General features: G+C 47.4%; 3 protein-coding genes across 4 annotated transcripts; 2 read left to right on the top strand and 1 right to left on the bottom strand.

Moving 5' to 3' along the window:
- Positions 1 to 1381: 1381 nt before the first annotated feature.
- Positions 1382 to 3908, top strand: LOC120695203 (receptor-like serine/threonine-protein kinase SD1-8). The gene is made up of 8 exons (XM_039978501.1): positions 1382 to 1681; positions 1791 to 2084; positions 2137 to 2232; positions 2281 to 2725; positions 2799 to 2903; positions 2987 to 3301; positions 3432 to 3542; positions 3638 to 3908. Exons 1-6 carry the CDS (start codon positions 1382 to 1384, stop codon positions 3172 to 3174), a joined length of 1428 nt encoding a protein of 475 aa, XP_039834435.1. The 3' UTR covers positions 3175 to 3301; positions 3432 to 3542; positions 3638 to 3908.
- Positions 3909 to 6007: 2099 nt separating this feature from the next.
- Positions 6008 to 9949, bottom strand: LOC120672061 (probable serine/threonine-protein kinase PBL23). Its single transcript, XM_039952355.1, has 5 exons — positions 9766 to 9949; positions 9528 to 9665; positions 8500 to 8687; positions 7420 to 8413; positions 6008 to 7282 (listed from the first exon to the last, which is right to left on the bottom strand). Exons 4-5 carry the CDS (start codon positions 7616 to 7618, stop codon positions 6234 to 6236), a joined length of 1248 nt encoding a protein of 415 aa, XP_039808289.1. The 5' UTR covers positions 7619 to 8413; positions 8500 to 8687; positions 9528 to 9665; positions 9766 to 9949; the 3' UTR covers positions 6008 to 6233.
- A 581-nt stretch (positions 9950 to 10530) lies between these two features.
- Positions 10531 to 14852, top strand: LOC120672046 (histidine--tRNA ligase, chloroplastic/mitochondrial-like). 2 transcript variants are annotated; one of them, XM_039952345.1, is made up of 10 exons: positions 10531 to 10997; positions 11133 to 11221; positions 11325 to 11454; positions 11548 to 11640; positions 12005 to 12079; positions 12754 to 12871; positions 13151 to 13293; positions 13719 to 13847; positions 14244 to 14331; positions 14399 to 14801. In XM_039952345.1, the coding sequence occupies exons 1-9, from the start codon at positions 10611 to 10613 to the stop codon at positions 14280 to 14282; spliced, it is 1203 nt and encodes a 400-aa protein (XP_039808279.1). In that variant the 5' UTR covers positions 10531 to 10610; the 3' UTR covers positions 14283 to 14331; positions 14399 to 14801. The 2 variants fall into 2 exon arrangements, with proteins under 2 accessions (XP_039808279.1, XP_039808274.1); XM_039952340.1 differs by having other exon boundaries at positions 10534 to 10997; positions 14171 to 14331; positions 14399 to 14852.
- The last annotated feature ends 229 nt before the right edge of the window (positions 14853 to 15081 follow it).

Raw genomic sequence — 15081 nt, 5'->3', positions numbered from 1 at the left:
AGTACAAACGCAGATACTCACAATCACAAACACAAACACACACTCATCCTCACCTATGAGAGATTGGGTTGACAAATCCTCAAAAATAGCTAATAGCACCGATTAAAATCTAAAAAAATGCAAGCACCCATATCGAGTCAAAGACCCGAACCTAGGTGGATAGATTCCACCACAAGAAATCTTACCGGCTCTACACTTAGTTTGCTCGTGGTACTAAACATATTTAAATAGCTATGTATTTTTCACATGACATTTTCAGTAAAAATCCAGCTCTACGCTCAGTTCGCGGTAGTAAATATATTTAAATAGCTATGTATTTTTCACACTACATTTTTTAGTAAAAAATCCTAGGCATACCTTATATCGAGGTAGAAATATAACTTTAGTCTTCCATTATTATGTCCAGTGGCGGAGCTAGGAATCAACCCAAGGAGGGGCTGGTTTCTACAATACTTACACATATGGCAGCTATTAAGCGGCGGACGGGTGGAGGCCAACAACGTGCACATGTTATACGTAGGAAGTGGCAGTCATTCAGTCAATATATGTAGAACCGCATTGACAAAAATGAAGAGAGAGATATAGCAGACTGCATCTGTGAGTTCGAATGTTGACGCAGAAAAGCAAGGAATGCAGTAGTAGAAATGTTTCAGCCTCTCGCAGCAGTAGAAATGTAAATTGAGTAGATTGTTGCTACTTGTTGTGCCCATGAAATGAGACTTACGTAGTCATGTGTGGGCTTGCAGAAGTTAACACAGATATGGCCTGACTAGCTAACTGTTACAACTCTGTATTCTTGCAACTCAGATCTCCGTAATCCTATACATATGCCTAGAAATTTGTATGGACCAAGGGGGCCATGGCCCATGTTGGCCAACACATGGCTCCGCGAGTGATTATGTCATCAAATCAATTCACTGAACATTATTCATCAATCAAATAACTATCATATAATCACTCTATCACTCACTCTCCGTCCTTTCACTTGTCAGCACCTAAATGGTCATTTAGACAGCGCAATGCGCATGCCTTGGACGTTTGCTCGCGCTTTTTAGGTCAAGTTTAATTGTGAGTTTGAGACATTTTAGACCTTTTTTACCATTGCCCCTTTACATCGTCAAGCGTTTAGGCCCTAAACTACACACCATTGACCCCACCTGTTTCCCACATTTATAGATGCGACCTTCATTTGACAGACTAGTAAGTAGTCACATATCAGCATTGAACTCAGTCAATCAGCCGTAGACATTTGCTCCTCGTCCATGTTAATGGTAAACATGTGACCGCGGGTGAGCACCAATGTTTCCATGTACATATATAGCGGCGTCAGATGAGACCCTGATCGATGAGATGTTTCTTGCTCAAGGACAAATCGTCGCTTATGGCGGCACCAACAATCAAGTTTCTCAACCTCCCCCTGCTGATCTTCCCCATCTTACTCCTTTTCCACAGAGCCTCCGGTGCCGGCGGCACTGCGTCGGACACGCTCAACAACGGCGGCAACATCACCGATGGTGGGACGCTGGTCTCGGCCGGTGGCTCGTTCACCCTGGGGTTCTTCTCACCGGCTGGGGTGCCAACCAAGAGGCACCTCGGCATCTGGTTCACCGCGTCTGGTGTGGACGCCGTCTGTTGGGTGGCCAACCGCGACACCCCACTCAACACCACCTCCGGCGTGCTGGTGATCGGCACCGGCGGGAGCCTTCTCGTCCTCGACGGCCCTCGGGGCCAGACCGCCTGGTCGTCAAACGCCGACTACCGGCGCCTCCGCCGCCTCTACGGTGGCGCAGCTGCTCGACTCCGGCAACCTGGTCGTGAGCGAGAAGAGCAGCGGCCGCCGCGTCGTCCTCTGGCAGTCGTTCGATCACCCGTCCGACACCTTGCTCGCCGGCATGAAGTTCGGCAAGAGCCTGATGACCGGCGCGGAGTGGTCCCTCACGTCGTGGCGCGCGAAGGACGACCCGGCTACGGGGGACTACCGCCGGGTCATGGTCATGGACCCCACCAAGGGCCTGCCGGACATCGTCACCTGGCATGGCAACGTCAAGATGTACCGCGCGGGGCCGTGGAACGGCCGGCCGCTGGTTCAGCGGCGTCCCGGACATGGCGTCGGACTTCAAGTTGTTTGACTCCCAGGTGGTGGACAGCCCCGGCGAGTTCTCCTACGTCCTCAACGCCACGGCCGACTCGCCCATCACCCGCGTCATGCTGGACGAGGTCGGCGTGGTGAAGGTGCTGGTGTGGATTACGGCGAGCCGGGTGTGGAGACCCTTCCCGTAGTTGCCGCGCGACGACTGCGACGAGTATGCGTCGTGCGGCGCGTTCGGCTTGTGCAACGTCGACACCGCGTCGACGCCGTTGTGCAGCTGCGTCGAGGGGTTCAGCCCCGTGAACCGGTCGCGGCGGTCCCGGAGGGAATCCTCCGGCGGGTGCCAGAGGGACGTGCAGCTGGAGTGCGGCAACGGGACGACGACAGATGGGTTCATGGTGGTGCGAAGTGTGAAGCTCCCGGACACGGACAACGCGACGGTGGCCGAGCGCGTGACGCTGGAGCAGTGCAGGGCAATGTGCCTCGTGGACTGCTGGTGCGTGGCCTACGCCGCTACAGATATCCGAGGAGGTGGCGGTGGCAGTGGCTGCGTCATGTGGACGAATGACATTGTTGATGTCCGGTATGTAGACAACGGGCAGGATATCTACGTGAGATTGGCAAAATCTGAATTAGGTAAGCACAACTGCACAAGTACATATCCCAGTGTGAATCATAAAGAGGAATGTGCTAATAAATCTTTCTGCAGTTGAAAAGAAGAGGAATGTGGCAATAATATTTCTTCCAGTTACGGCATGTCTGCTTGCATTCATCACGGGGATGTTCCTTGTTTTGATATGGTGGAAGCGTATAGGTACAACCAGAGCTACTTCACTGCTCTTGGAACTCTTAATAATGGTTCATAATAGAATGCTGGTGTACTGATGTTCCTGTCAGGCAAACATCAAAACAACGAAGTACAGAAGAATCCTGAAAAGGGACTACTCTTTATTAGGGATAGATGTACATGTGTTATATTATTTTTGTGTATATCTAACACTTGCTTACTTTCTCCATGGATTCTCATTAATTGCGGAACAATCCACCAAGGAACAAGGGTGAACTCCATGAGAATGAACTTCTAGAAGTAGTCGCCCATTTATGTTGTTACCATCACAAAGAGGCCATGAAGAAGGTTGCGGCCTACATAGCAAAGATGATGCAAGAATGGGAAGATCTGGCCAATTACATTTTTGTGCCATACAACATCAGGTATGTCTAATTTCATTCATTTGTTACAACACACACACACACACACACACACACTTGCTCCTATCCATAGCTAAAAATTGTATATAATATTTTTGTAGAAATCATTGGATTGCTTTTGTAATACATGTAGAAATCATTGGATTGCTTTTGTAATACAACCGAAGATTGGAAGAGTCATTGTATTGGAGTCCGTGGATTGGCCAACGAGCTAATACAAGGATTTCTTATTCATCCTCAGAATGTTAGTCAACTTATTATCCTCCATACATCATGCAAATTTTTTCATAAAAGTATGCATTTATAAACTAACTTCTCACTTCTTTCATTTTAAAACAGGGCTTACCAGCACTACATTAAATTAGAAGGTGCTCATCCCACCGAGAAAAGAAAAAAAATGACTCTACGCACAAATTCCCATGCCACAAGCAACCTGCTCATTCTGTGTACTGTGGGTATTACATGTGCGAGCATCTTAGCATGCAAAGCGAGATACACAACTAATCGTAAACGTGTAAGGGACTACTCTTTATTAGGGATAAATGTACATGTCACTACTACACAAATCTTTACCGAGGCGTGTAAAAAGCATTAATTGAGGCAGTTTTTGTAACTGCCTCAGAGCAAAGGTCACGGTTAATCGTGACCTTAACCGAGCCCGCCGAGCCCATCCGCCGCCGGCAGCTGCGTCTGCCCGCCCGCCACCATGCACGACTGCTGGATTCAGCCTCGGCGGCTGCCCGCCGCGCGCCGTCGCCGCCCGCCCACTCGTCGTGCACCACTGCGCACAGCTGCCGCGCCCCGCCATCGAGCACAGTTGCCGCACTCGCCGCCGCGCTCAGCCGCTCGCCGCCCGTCGTTCGCCGCCGCGCTCAGCCGCTCGCCGCACCGGCCGCCGCTCGCTTGCTCGCCGGATCTGGGAGGGAGAGAGAGGGGTGGAGCCCTCTTGGAGGAAGAGAGGGAGGCTGAGGGAGAGGAGGAGAGGAATGAGGTGATAAGCCCTAAGTCTTGTATATATACATGTGCTTCTAATTGGGTTTTTTGGGCTAATGGGTTGGGTCTAATTTACCGAGGCGGTTGGTTACGTAAAACAACCGCCTCGGTTAATGTATATTAACCGAGGCGGACATTTTAACGCGACTGACTCTGTTAATTTAATTACCAAGATAGTTTTTTGTAACCGCTTTGGTTAATAGAAAATGACCGCCTCGGTTAATCGCATGCATTAACCGAGGCGGTTTTTTAACGTGCCCGCCTCCTAGGCTGTTTTTAAAGGTCGCGGTAAATATTTTTTTAGTAGTGTGTGTTACATTATTTTTTTATATCCAACACTTGCTTACATTCTCCATGGATTCTCATTAATTGTAGGACAATCCACCAACGAACAAGGGACAACTTCATGAGAAAGAAATTCTTGAAGTAGTCGCCGATTTTTGTCATTTCATTAGACATGAAGTGAACAACCCAAGGGGAACCTTTCTTAATAAAGACCACGAATTAGCAACGGAGCCTAAATATCTTGCTCTTCATGAGTGGGAGAACCCGCAACACCGTGCCTCCTCTAGTAGCGTTGGTAAATACGAGAAAAATATGCATTCGAGCTTTAATTTTAATGATGTACTATAATTATACTCTATAATGATATATGTATCCATCTCTTATGTTTGTTGGATAATATGGGCAAATCGGCAACTTTTTCGTTACCACGATTTTGACAAACAAAATTGGCATCTCTTATGTTTGTTGGATAAACTGGCCAAATCGGCCTAGCCAAAAACATTGTTAAGTGCAAATTAGACTTCGCCAATGCTAGTTTCTATCGAGACGATAGAAATGTATATATAGAACATCCCATTTGTATTTCAGATGAAGGGAATTATATATGGCTTCAGGGTGAATAAGGCTTCAGGGAGATATTCACATGGAAAAATAGGTCAGCCAAGTTTTGCATATAGGTTAGACCGGTTTTCATGAATCCAAGTAGATTTTGGAGATTCATGCGGTATTTACCCTTTTTTTTACTTCTTCTGAACTCTAATATCTCTTCCAGCCTTCATTGTTGTTTGTCTACTTATCTTCACAACCAGAGATGGCGTCCCAAATTTACTGGCCAACCTAGAGTACACCGGCGATGTTCACGCCCTGATGGGATCCCTCCTGGACAAGAGCATCTTCCAACAACTAAGTGTGGTAGTTATCATCCTCGGACGACCAATTCTGGTGAAGTCCAAGGAAACCGGTCTAATCTCTTTCAGAAAACTGGTTAGACATGTTTTCTCACTCAGTGTTTCGATCTATTTGGCATCCGCAGCACTTTGGTGTTTGACTGAATTTCGCGTCAACACCACCAGGGCCGAAGCTGCCTTAGTCGTTGAGGGTCGTCGGACCCCAACAAAATCTGCAAATTAGTGTGTGTAGCATTGTTAGGGATGACGCTAGTTTCTAAGACGCATCACCGATTGTGGAGGTCCATTTTGGTGATGCATTTGTTTCACCCACGTCCCCGATTCTCCGATATAGGTGACGCATTTTGAATTTCGCCGGCGGTAGCTAGTATATAAGTGACGCGGCTAGTTATTACGCGTCACTAAAAGAGTTTGGTGATGCAGTCCAATTCCGCGTCACCTAGTATGGTGTCTCCTTTGTTATATTGTGGCACAGTGTTTGTTCAAGCAAGGATCGATTGATATAGTCATACACTACTATATATCATATATTTGTCCGAAAAGAATATACATCAGTTGTCCTCATGTAACAATAGGCGTTACAATTTTGTCGTGTGAAAGTCCTCCTTTCATCGATCGATCGATGGGATATACACATGCAACGACACAGTATATATGTACGAATTTACGTACACATATATGCATGCATACAGTGACCATTTATGGGCAATTCACGCCTCGGAATTCCCTTCGAATTTCCATCGGACAAGTTACGCTTGCGCGTCGTCGTCGGTTTGCTGCTGCTCATCGGGATCCGGACCCTGCTCGTCATCGATATCGGTGCCTCCTCCGCCTCCGCCTGCGACCGTGAGGTACTCGAGCGCGGTGACGACGTCGCTGATGGCGGGGCGCATGGTGGCGTCCTCCTGGAGGCACATGGCAGCGATGGCGAGCGCCTGGTGGAGGCCCTTGGTGGGGTAGTCCCCCTGGAGCATCGGGTCGGCCATCTCGGCGAACCGTCGCTTGTTCTTGAAGCGCGGCCCCGCCCAGAGCACGAGGTTGTGTTGGTCCGGCGGCCTGGTGGTGTCGATGGCGCGGCGGCCGGTGATGATCTCGAGGAAGACGACGCCGAAGCTGTAGACGTCGGACATGGTGGTGAGCTTGCCGGTGAGAGCGTACTCGGGCGCGCAGTAGCCGTAGGTGCCCATGACGCGCGTGGAGACGTGGGTCTTGTCGCCGGAGGGCCCGACCTTAGCGAGCCCGAAGTCGGAGAGGCGCGCGCGGAAGCCGGTGTCGAGCAGGATGTTGGAGGCCTTGAAGTCGCGGTAGATCACGGGCGGCTGCGCGGTGTCGTGCAGGTACTCGAGCCCCCGCGCGGCGCCCTGCGCGACGCGCATGCGCGTGGCCCACTCGAGCGGCGCGCGCCCCGGCGGCAGGTCCAGCAGGTGGTCCTCCAGGGACCCCAGCGGCATGTACTCGTAGACCAGCATGCGGTGGTCGGCGTCGGTGCAGAAGCCCAGCAGCGTCACCAGGTGCGGGTGCTTGAGCAGGCTCAGCATCAGCGCCTCCACCAGGAACTCGCGCGTGCCCTGCATGCCGTTGCGGTCCAGCTGCTTGACGGCCACCTCCGGGCCCGTCGACTTGGGGGGCAGCCGCCCACGGTACACGGGGCCGAAGCCGCCCTCGCCCAGCAGCGACTCCGGCCGGAACCCGCCGGTGGCCTCGAACAGCTCCGCGTACGTGAAGGCGCGCGCCGTCACCTTGCCGGCCTTGCCCATCTTGAGGATCTCCTCGGCCACGCGCTTGTGGCGGTAGCTCACTGCGTCACAGATCGCGATTCACAATCTCACATCATCGTTGCCGTTCGAATGGACGACGACCACCATCATTGAGATTTGACTGACTTGAGAGGCGAGCGAGCGATCGATGGATTAAGGTGGGTGGGTTGTTTGGTACCTGAGTCGCCGACGATCTCGTTGACGAGGGCGACGAGGTTGCTGTAATCAACGCTGTTGTTGCGCTCGGGAAGAGGACGATCCTTGTGTCCGCTCCACGAGGTGGCAGAGGACGGAGAAGCCGCCGACGAGGAAGGAACATCCTGACCATGGCCACCCCCGCCACCAGCGTGGGACTGGAAGCAACACAAGATGCCCATCGCCGTCGCCTCAGCCGGTTCCGACTGGTGAGCTACCGGTCGGGAATCGAGACGAATGCTTGAGCAAATTCGATTCGAATTTGCCCAAGCATTCAGTCCAATCCAATCCAATCGGATATGGGATTGTCTAGAACGACGACACCCGATGCTGGGTGCAATGCCAATGCAGCGGCGAGCCGTGCGCTCCGCCAGCCGGCAAGGTGAGTGGCGATCGCAGGCAGCAATGATCCAATTGGATGGAGGCTTGGCCCCGGAAGAAACTGCAGCAACAAACGAATCAATAACAGGTCACCTAGAAAGTGAATAATGCAGTTGTCTTGTTGCCAGCACCCTGGCCGCCAAAACTGGACCAATATAACTAATGGCTGGCCACAAATAGCATATGGCTGCGTGCATGGTTGTGTGCTTGCAGGTTGCTGCAGCAGCTGCTGCTAATTTTGGAACAAGGACAACTACTCTTCTCTTTGGGCCATTCAGTTAATACACATACTAGCTTGGATGAATCCACCTTCAGAAAACACATTATCAGCCCACCACCAAATTCAGTACATACCAAGCACATAGATTGATCATTGATCAATGACCAGACCCTTGAAAAGCATATCAAGAACTGATATGAGAATATGGCAACCTAACTCCCACTCTCAGGATCACTACATTGCCCACCACCATTGCTTTCAAGATTCACCTTCACCAGCGTCTTCTGCTGCTCATCATCTGAAGGTACATGCAGATGAGCCTCCAAGGTAAGGATCTCCCAGTCATGATGCCGCAGAAAGGAAAGCAGACCGTCCTCTATGCAACACAAACAGATTCCATCATCATGTTGTACCAGGTGCACAACTAATCAGGCACAGCAAAGGATAGAATTGAACACCAACCTCCATTACGAGTTGCCTCAATTTGGAAAAAGCCTGACCCGTGTGGCCCAGATACAGGGAATGTGCATGAAACAGACCTGCGTCGGTGGCCGACCTCAAGAGATGCTTCATACCACGGTCCCCTGACTAGAGGCACCCCAATTGCCTCGACAACCTTTTGGTTATCAGCAGCCTTCTCAATTGCTTTACTGAAAGAGTTCAAACTTGTAAGTTCTCCTTTATTAGGTTTATCATTGAGAAAAGCACACAAAAATGCAATGTCACATCCATGTACATTTCTACCATTGCACAGCGGCATGGGGCCAAATATAGTATATTGAAAACTATGTTCATAAGCATCTAGAAAATTATTAATTAGGGTAACAGAAAGTATGATGACTGATGAATAAAGCCGATGTCCTTAAAAAAATAAGATAAAAGGAAACAAAAATAAGAAGGATGGAATTCAATTGGCAGTCAGGCAGTCGCACAGCTATGTTATCTATTTGGCGCGAGGAAAGCAACAGAGACCAAATAGACCTAGCACATCATATGTGTGTGAACCCAACCATTCATTTTTGTATTTATGAAACGAGGCACCACTTACAAAAATAACAAATTACCATGCAACCAGATAATAGGAGCGCCATTGTGGTTGACCAAGATGAAGCCACAACAAATATTGAGTGTTGCGCAATTTTTTTAAATACATTAGCATTCAACAGTGAGCATCTGATTTTATAGACAACATAGGGTTCACTCTTAATTGTAATCCCCTAAATGGATTTCTACAACAGGTGCACACAAAGGCGAAATGCTCACTTTTGGGGAAATTGTCCCAACTTTGCCGTGCCCACCCCATCCCATTTTGACGCTCTTGAGTAAAGACCAAAGCTACTGATGTTTGGCAGTCGCAGTTGCTCGCATATGCAATTCAATTCCCTCCCGTGACTAAGAAGAATAAAATAGTGGGAGCACAAGAGTAGATGGGCAACGGATTGGTTTTGAATGGAGCAAGCCAAAAAGGAAAAGGGAGGAAGGAAGCTGACGTTGTGCATCCATGGAAGATGGCGAGGTCGTTGACGGCGCTGAGCACGAGGCCCCCAGCCAGGCTGATGGCCCCGATCGACAAGACCCTCCGAGGCATCGACCTCTTTCGGCTTCCGCCGGAGCCGCCTCCATACGAGCTGAAACCAGGGTTGGCATGGCACAGGAGAGAAGATGGGAGAGATCTCGGGTCAGTTCGGGCTTCGGATTTGGAAGCGAAGCCTTTAGATGAATGCCTACCGGTAGAGAAGACCACCGGTCGAGGCCGGTGGAGCGCGCAACTGAGCGATCCCGGTGACCTTTCTCGCCGCCGCCGCCGCCGCCGCCGCCCTCGACATTTGACTTTTCTCCGGCGACGGAGGAGAAGAGGGGGACACGGAAAGAGAACAAAGGCCAGCAAATTGCATCGTTAATGGGCCTCGGCCTGGTAAGGCTCGGCCCAGCCCAAATGCCTACCGTATTATCTCCGTGAATCCTATACATCTTTCACAAGATTTTTTCATATTTATCTTTTTTTATTGAAATTTATACAAACAACTATAGCCCTTCGATCCAACCAAATCTTAGCTTCTTCTCTCCCTCCCTCCTCTCTCTCCCCAGCTCCTCCCGCGCACCGCGCGGCACCGGCGCCCTGCCGCAACGCCGGCCGTGCGCCACGCACCGACTCCCTGCGTGCCCCGCCGGCCGTGCGCCACACGCCGCCGCGGCCTCGTGCGTCGCCCGCGCCCCGCCGACCACCGCGGGCCACGCGCGTCGCCCGCACCCGGGCCGCCGCCAACCGCCGGCACCGGAGAAGAAGACGGAGTAAAAAATATTTGTTTAATATTTTTAAAATGAGTTTAATATTTTTGAGATGCTAGTTGAATATTTTTGAGATATTGGTTCAACATTTTTAAGATGCTGGTTTAATATTTTTGAAATGTTGATTCAATATTTTTTTAATAAAATATTAAATAAATCATCAGTTGGTTTTTAGTGCACTTTATAGATCTTTCGGAAGACAAGCCCCCTATTATCTCCGCTCCACCATCCGCGGCCACCCCGTGCTGGTGCTGCTGCTCCAACCTAGCAGTGGAGTCGAATCGATGGCGGCGTGGTCGTCGTCGCCGTCGCTTCGCCACCTCCTCCTCCTCCGCCCGCGCGTACCTCTCAGCCCCACCTGCCTCGCGGGCTCCTTCTCCCGCCGCCACATCCACAGCCACAGCCGCCGCCGCCTCTTCTCCTCCGCATCCTCCTCGACGCTGACCCACGGCGACGAGGCCTCGACCCATGCCGATGCGGACGGCGTCGTCGACGTCAACCCGCCGCGCGGCACCCGGGACTTCCCGCCGGAGGACATGCGCCTCCGCACCTGGCTGTTCGATCAGTTCAGGGAGGTCTCCCGCCTCATGGCCTTCGAGGAGGTGGACTTCCCCGTCCTCGAGTCGGAGGCGCTCTTCATCCGAAAGGCAGGGGAGGAGATCACGCAGCAGGTCTCTTCTTCTTTTGTTTTCTCCCTTTATTTTCTGTTCTCATCTTCGTCATTGTTGTTATTCGGCGGATAAGCCCATTCTGATTTGTGAATTTGAGTCATGTGGTATAATTTTGCTATTGATTCTGCAACGCAGCTCTACAACTTCGAGGATAAAGGGGGTCGCCGTGTTGTTCTCAGGCCCGAAATCACCCCTTCCCTTGCGCGCCTAATCATAAAGCAAGGGTATGTATGCCTTTGCTATTCTATTCTCACCCATTCTCATGCCTAGAACCTATCTACTTATTTCCGTCAGAATGTGATTTTCGCCTACTCTTCTTCTGTCTAGAAAATCAGTCTCCCTTCCACTGAAATGGTTTACTATAGGACAATGTTGGCGATACGAGCGAATGACCAGAGGAAGAAGACGGGAGCATTACCAATGGAATATGGATATCTTTGGTGTGCCTAAAGTTCGGGTACCAACCTTCCCCTCCTTTGCTGATTCCTGATGCTGCTATGCTTGTACGTTTGAATTGATTGAGCGTTGCCATGCCATTATTCAAATTCAGGCCGAGGCTGAGCTTCTTCAGGCTATTGTTCTCCTATTTCAACGTCTTGGAATTACATCTTCAGATGTGGGGATCAGGGTATCCAGCAGGAAGGTAATCTTTCACTCACTCAATTATCAATCCATCTGAGTTCACCTTATCCTCAATGTTTCCATTTCATGTTTTTTTGTCCTTTGTCTTGGCTGTATGTCCTCCAAAAGTAAATTCGTAAGGTTTGTTGGTATTCTATTTGTCATAGTTAACTCTTAAATTTGTTTTGTCAAATTGGTTTGGTACATGACCATGTTATTTTGTGGTAGTGGTTGTCCTTTTCATTCCCACCTATTTGGCAAGGAGGTGGAACTTAAGTGGGAATTGGGCTTTCTGAATGATGCAGATGCAACTTGAAAACATCTTGATATATGCCAGTGCATTTGTTTTCTTTTCGTTCTAGCTGACTATTATTTGCCTTTTCCAGGTTCTTCAGGCTGTGTTGAACATGTATTCCATACCAGAACATTTATTCACTGAAGTTTGTGTTATTGTTGATAAGGTACGCCAAAATTCTGTTTGTGACATAAGACATGTTCTTTTTTCTGATTGTTATACTATTTTGTCTTCTTGCCTATTGTATTCTGTTTGTAGCTTTGGGAGCTGACATGTTGTGGTAACTTGTAACATCGGACTGCAAATCTTTTTTTTTTGAGTAATCAAACTGCAAACCAAAGTAGGATGATTTATATCTTCTTCAGCTTCTTACATTTTTAATAGTGGACTTGACCAACATGTCTTTTTTTTAATGGAACAAGTTATTTTAAACCCCCTTCAGCTCTTGTTAGAATTCAGAAAACATCCCTCAACTCCAAAACATTTTGCCTTTTAGTAGTTTGGCACTTGCTGCCAAGAGCACCTGTTGGTCCATTAGATGGTGATATGGGCCATTCCATTGTACCCATGCTTGTATCATGTGAGTGAACAGCTGGATAAGCTGATAAATTTAGCCCTCATCAGCTCATGACTACATTTATCATGAAATTGGATGTAACCAGTAATCATTTATTACAGAGCCCCAGTCCTTTTATACAATTGTTGAACTGTGCAACAGATTATTGCTGCTGTATTTTTTGTAACAATTTGATGAATACCATGCATTGATTTATTTGTTTATTGCTATAATTTTTATTGGTATTATTACATGTTTTGCATTCTAAGATCAGCATTTTGCAGTTGGGAAAATTGACTAGGGATGAAATTGAGAAGGAACTGATGTCAACTGGGCTGTCATCTGAAGCTGTCCAGGGTATCATTGAAGTGCTTTCGCTCAAGTCATTGTCCAAGCTTGAAGGTTTTCTCCTAACCTTTGGTGGTTGACTTATTATTATGATTCTCTCCATGATATATGATATACCTTTACTTGAATATTACCCTTAAGGTAATGTAGCTAAATTGTTAATTGTATTATCTAGAAACTATTAATTAAAGTTATGCACTGGGGTCTTTGTGCTGAATTTGTTGTTAAGCTGATAATTTTTGCATTCTTTATCCATATTTAAATGTTTGTTTTAATGAATAATCTTTGTTGATGGGCGTTTTGACAAAGGTTCTTGGTTAAATATTTATGCAGAGGTTCTAGGCTCTGGTGTTGAAGCTGTTGCTGACTTGAAGAAACTCTTCTCATTTGCGGAGCAATATGGTTATGCTGATTGGATTTGTTTTGACGCATCAGTGGTCCGTGGCCTTGCATACTACACAGGAATTGTATTTGAGGTAGTTTTCAGCTCATCTCTTTCCCACGTCTAAATTCGTGAAACTTATTGGTTCAACTGCAGGACTGCTAGCATTAAACTGTAAATGGGAGCACATTTAAAAAGACTATATTCAGATAATAATAATATATTGTGCCTACAAATAATATTTCTGTTAGGTTTTCCCAAGTTAAATGCCGTAATTTGTGTCCTTAGCACCATTCTGAGTGCTTAAACGAGAATGGCAGGTTAAAATTTGATCAGCAATTTAATATAGATGCCTGATTAGATAACTTATTTTGTTATCTTTGAGTATATCTAGCTTCTTTAAGGTTGTGTTGATGTGTCATACCTTCTTTTCTACTCCGTATTGGCTAAATATTCTGCTTGATCGTTCCCATGGCACCAACTCCTGTTTCATTTGAAACTCTTGGTCCACTTTTGTAGGCATTTGATAGAGAAGGAAAACTGAGAGCAATTTGCGGTGGTGGAAGGTACGATAGATTGCTTTCGACATTTGGAAGTGAAGATATTCCAGCTTGTGGCTTTGGATTTGGTGATGCTGTTATAGTGGAAGTATGCCATGTTCTATCCCGTCTTTGGTTCCTTTCTTTACATAATCAGACGAGCTGCTTGGTGTAAGAAATAAGTTAAATTGATGTTTAAGGAAGATAGAGACTACTTCTGTTAATATGAACTTGAAAACAGAACCAATTCAAGACAGTAAGCATCACAAATGCTAGCTGTGTGCTAATTCATGCAAAGTGGAGGATGGAAATAAGATGTCTACAACTTAACAACTTGAATTTCTCAAAAAAAATTGCAGTTTCACATTATCACGAGTCACTGCTTCAAGAAAGTGACATTAACATTATTGTAATTAATTTTCATTCTGACAGCTGCTGAAAGAAAAGGGTCTGTTGCCTGATATGTCACGTCAGATAGATGACATTGTCTTCCCTTTGGATGAAGAGCTTGAAGGACCAGCATCCAGTATTGCTTTTTCGCTGAGGAAGAAAGGACGAGCAGTTGACCTTGTAGAAGACAAGCGTCTCAAATGGTATATATTATAGCATTTCCCCCCTTTCTGTATGCTGTGTCTGAAATATCCCTTTTGCTACTACCAGGGTATTTAAGCACGCGGAGAGGATCAATGCTAGCAGGCTGATGTTGGTTGGAAATTCTGAGTGGGAGCGTGGTACAGTTCGTGTAAAAATACTATCAACAAGAGAAGAATTCGAGGTTAAGGCAGGCGACCTAGAGTGAGCTTTTGCTGATTGAGGACTTACGTTCCGAACATCATGTTTTTTTGCCAAGTTGTGTAGATGCATATATACGTGGAATAGATACAGCTCATGATATGAACCTTTGCTGTCAGAGTTGTATCTTGATTTGTTTTGGTTTCAGTAATTTAGTGTAAAGAGTCATCATCGGGAGTTATTGTTAAAATGCTAGGTCAGGCTTGCTTGGATAATGCTGGTGAGTTAAAAGGGATCAATTCAAGCAGGAGCTAGCAAGCTTGGAGTTTAACTTGGGGTTTATAATAGTTACAACAGCCTACAGAAAGATACTTATCAGATACGTGCCATGAGTAGCTTGTTGCTGTAACAGCAAATCCATTATATTCATTCAGACAACGCGAGGCCCTTGCCCTGACTGAAGTCCTGCTCGTTAGGAATTCTTCTTTTCGGTGGGGGCGGTCGGAACCTGTCTCTATTTTTATGTGGAAGAAAAGAATTATTCATGATAGTGAACCTGATTTATTCATGAATCATATGATTAATCCTCACGACCCAAGACTCCAAACAAT

The sequence above is a fragment of the Panicum virgatum genome, chromosome 2K (assembly GCF_016808335.1).
Source record: "Panicum virgatum strain AP13 chromosome 2K, P.virgatum_v5, whole genome shotgun sequence".
NCBI classification, from domain to species: Eukaryota; Viridiplantae; Streptophyta; class Magnoliopsida; order Poales; family Poaceae; genus Panicum; species Panicum virgatum.
This window is presented reverse-complemented; position numbering and strand designations above follow the sequence as displayed.

Excerpts from the sequence above, each read along its gene's own strand:
- LOC120695203 (XM_039978501.1), top strand. The coding sequence starts at position 1,382 with ATGGCGGCACCAACAATCAAGTTTCTCAACCTCCCCCTGCTGATCTTC. Across the intron at positions 2,085-2,136 it reads CGTGGAACGGCCGGCCGCTG|GTGGTGGACAGCCCCGGCGA; the intron begins GTTCAGCGGCGT and ends TTTGACTCCCAG. Across the intron at positions 2,904-2,986 it reads GATATGGTGGAAGCGTATAG|GCAAACATCAAAACAACGAA; the intron begins GTACAACCAGAG and ends TGTTCCTGTCAG.
- LOC120672061 (XM_039952355.1), bottom strand. The coding sequence starts at position 7,618 with ATGGGCATCTTGTGTTGCTTCCAGTCCCACGCTGGTGGCGGGGGTGGC. Across the intron at positions 7,283-7,419 it reads CGAGATCGTCGGCGACTCAG|TGAGCTACCGCCACAAGCGC; the intron begins GTACCAAACAAC and ends TCTGTGACGCAG.
- LOC120672046 (XM_039952340.1), top strand. The coding sequence starts at position 10,611 with ATGGCGGCGTGGTCGTCGTCGCCGTCGCTTCGCCACCTCCTCCTCCTC. Across the intron at positions 11,222-11,324 it reads CGCCTAATCATAAAGCAAGG|AAAATCAGTCTCCCTTCCAC; the intron begins GTATGTATGCCT and ends TCTTCTGTCTAG. Across the intron at positions 12,080-12,753 it reads TTTGTGTTATTGTTGATAAG|TTGGGAAAATTGACTAGGGA; the intron begins GTACGCCAAAAT and ends AGCATTTTGCAG.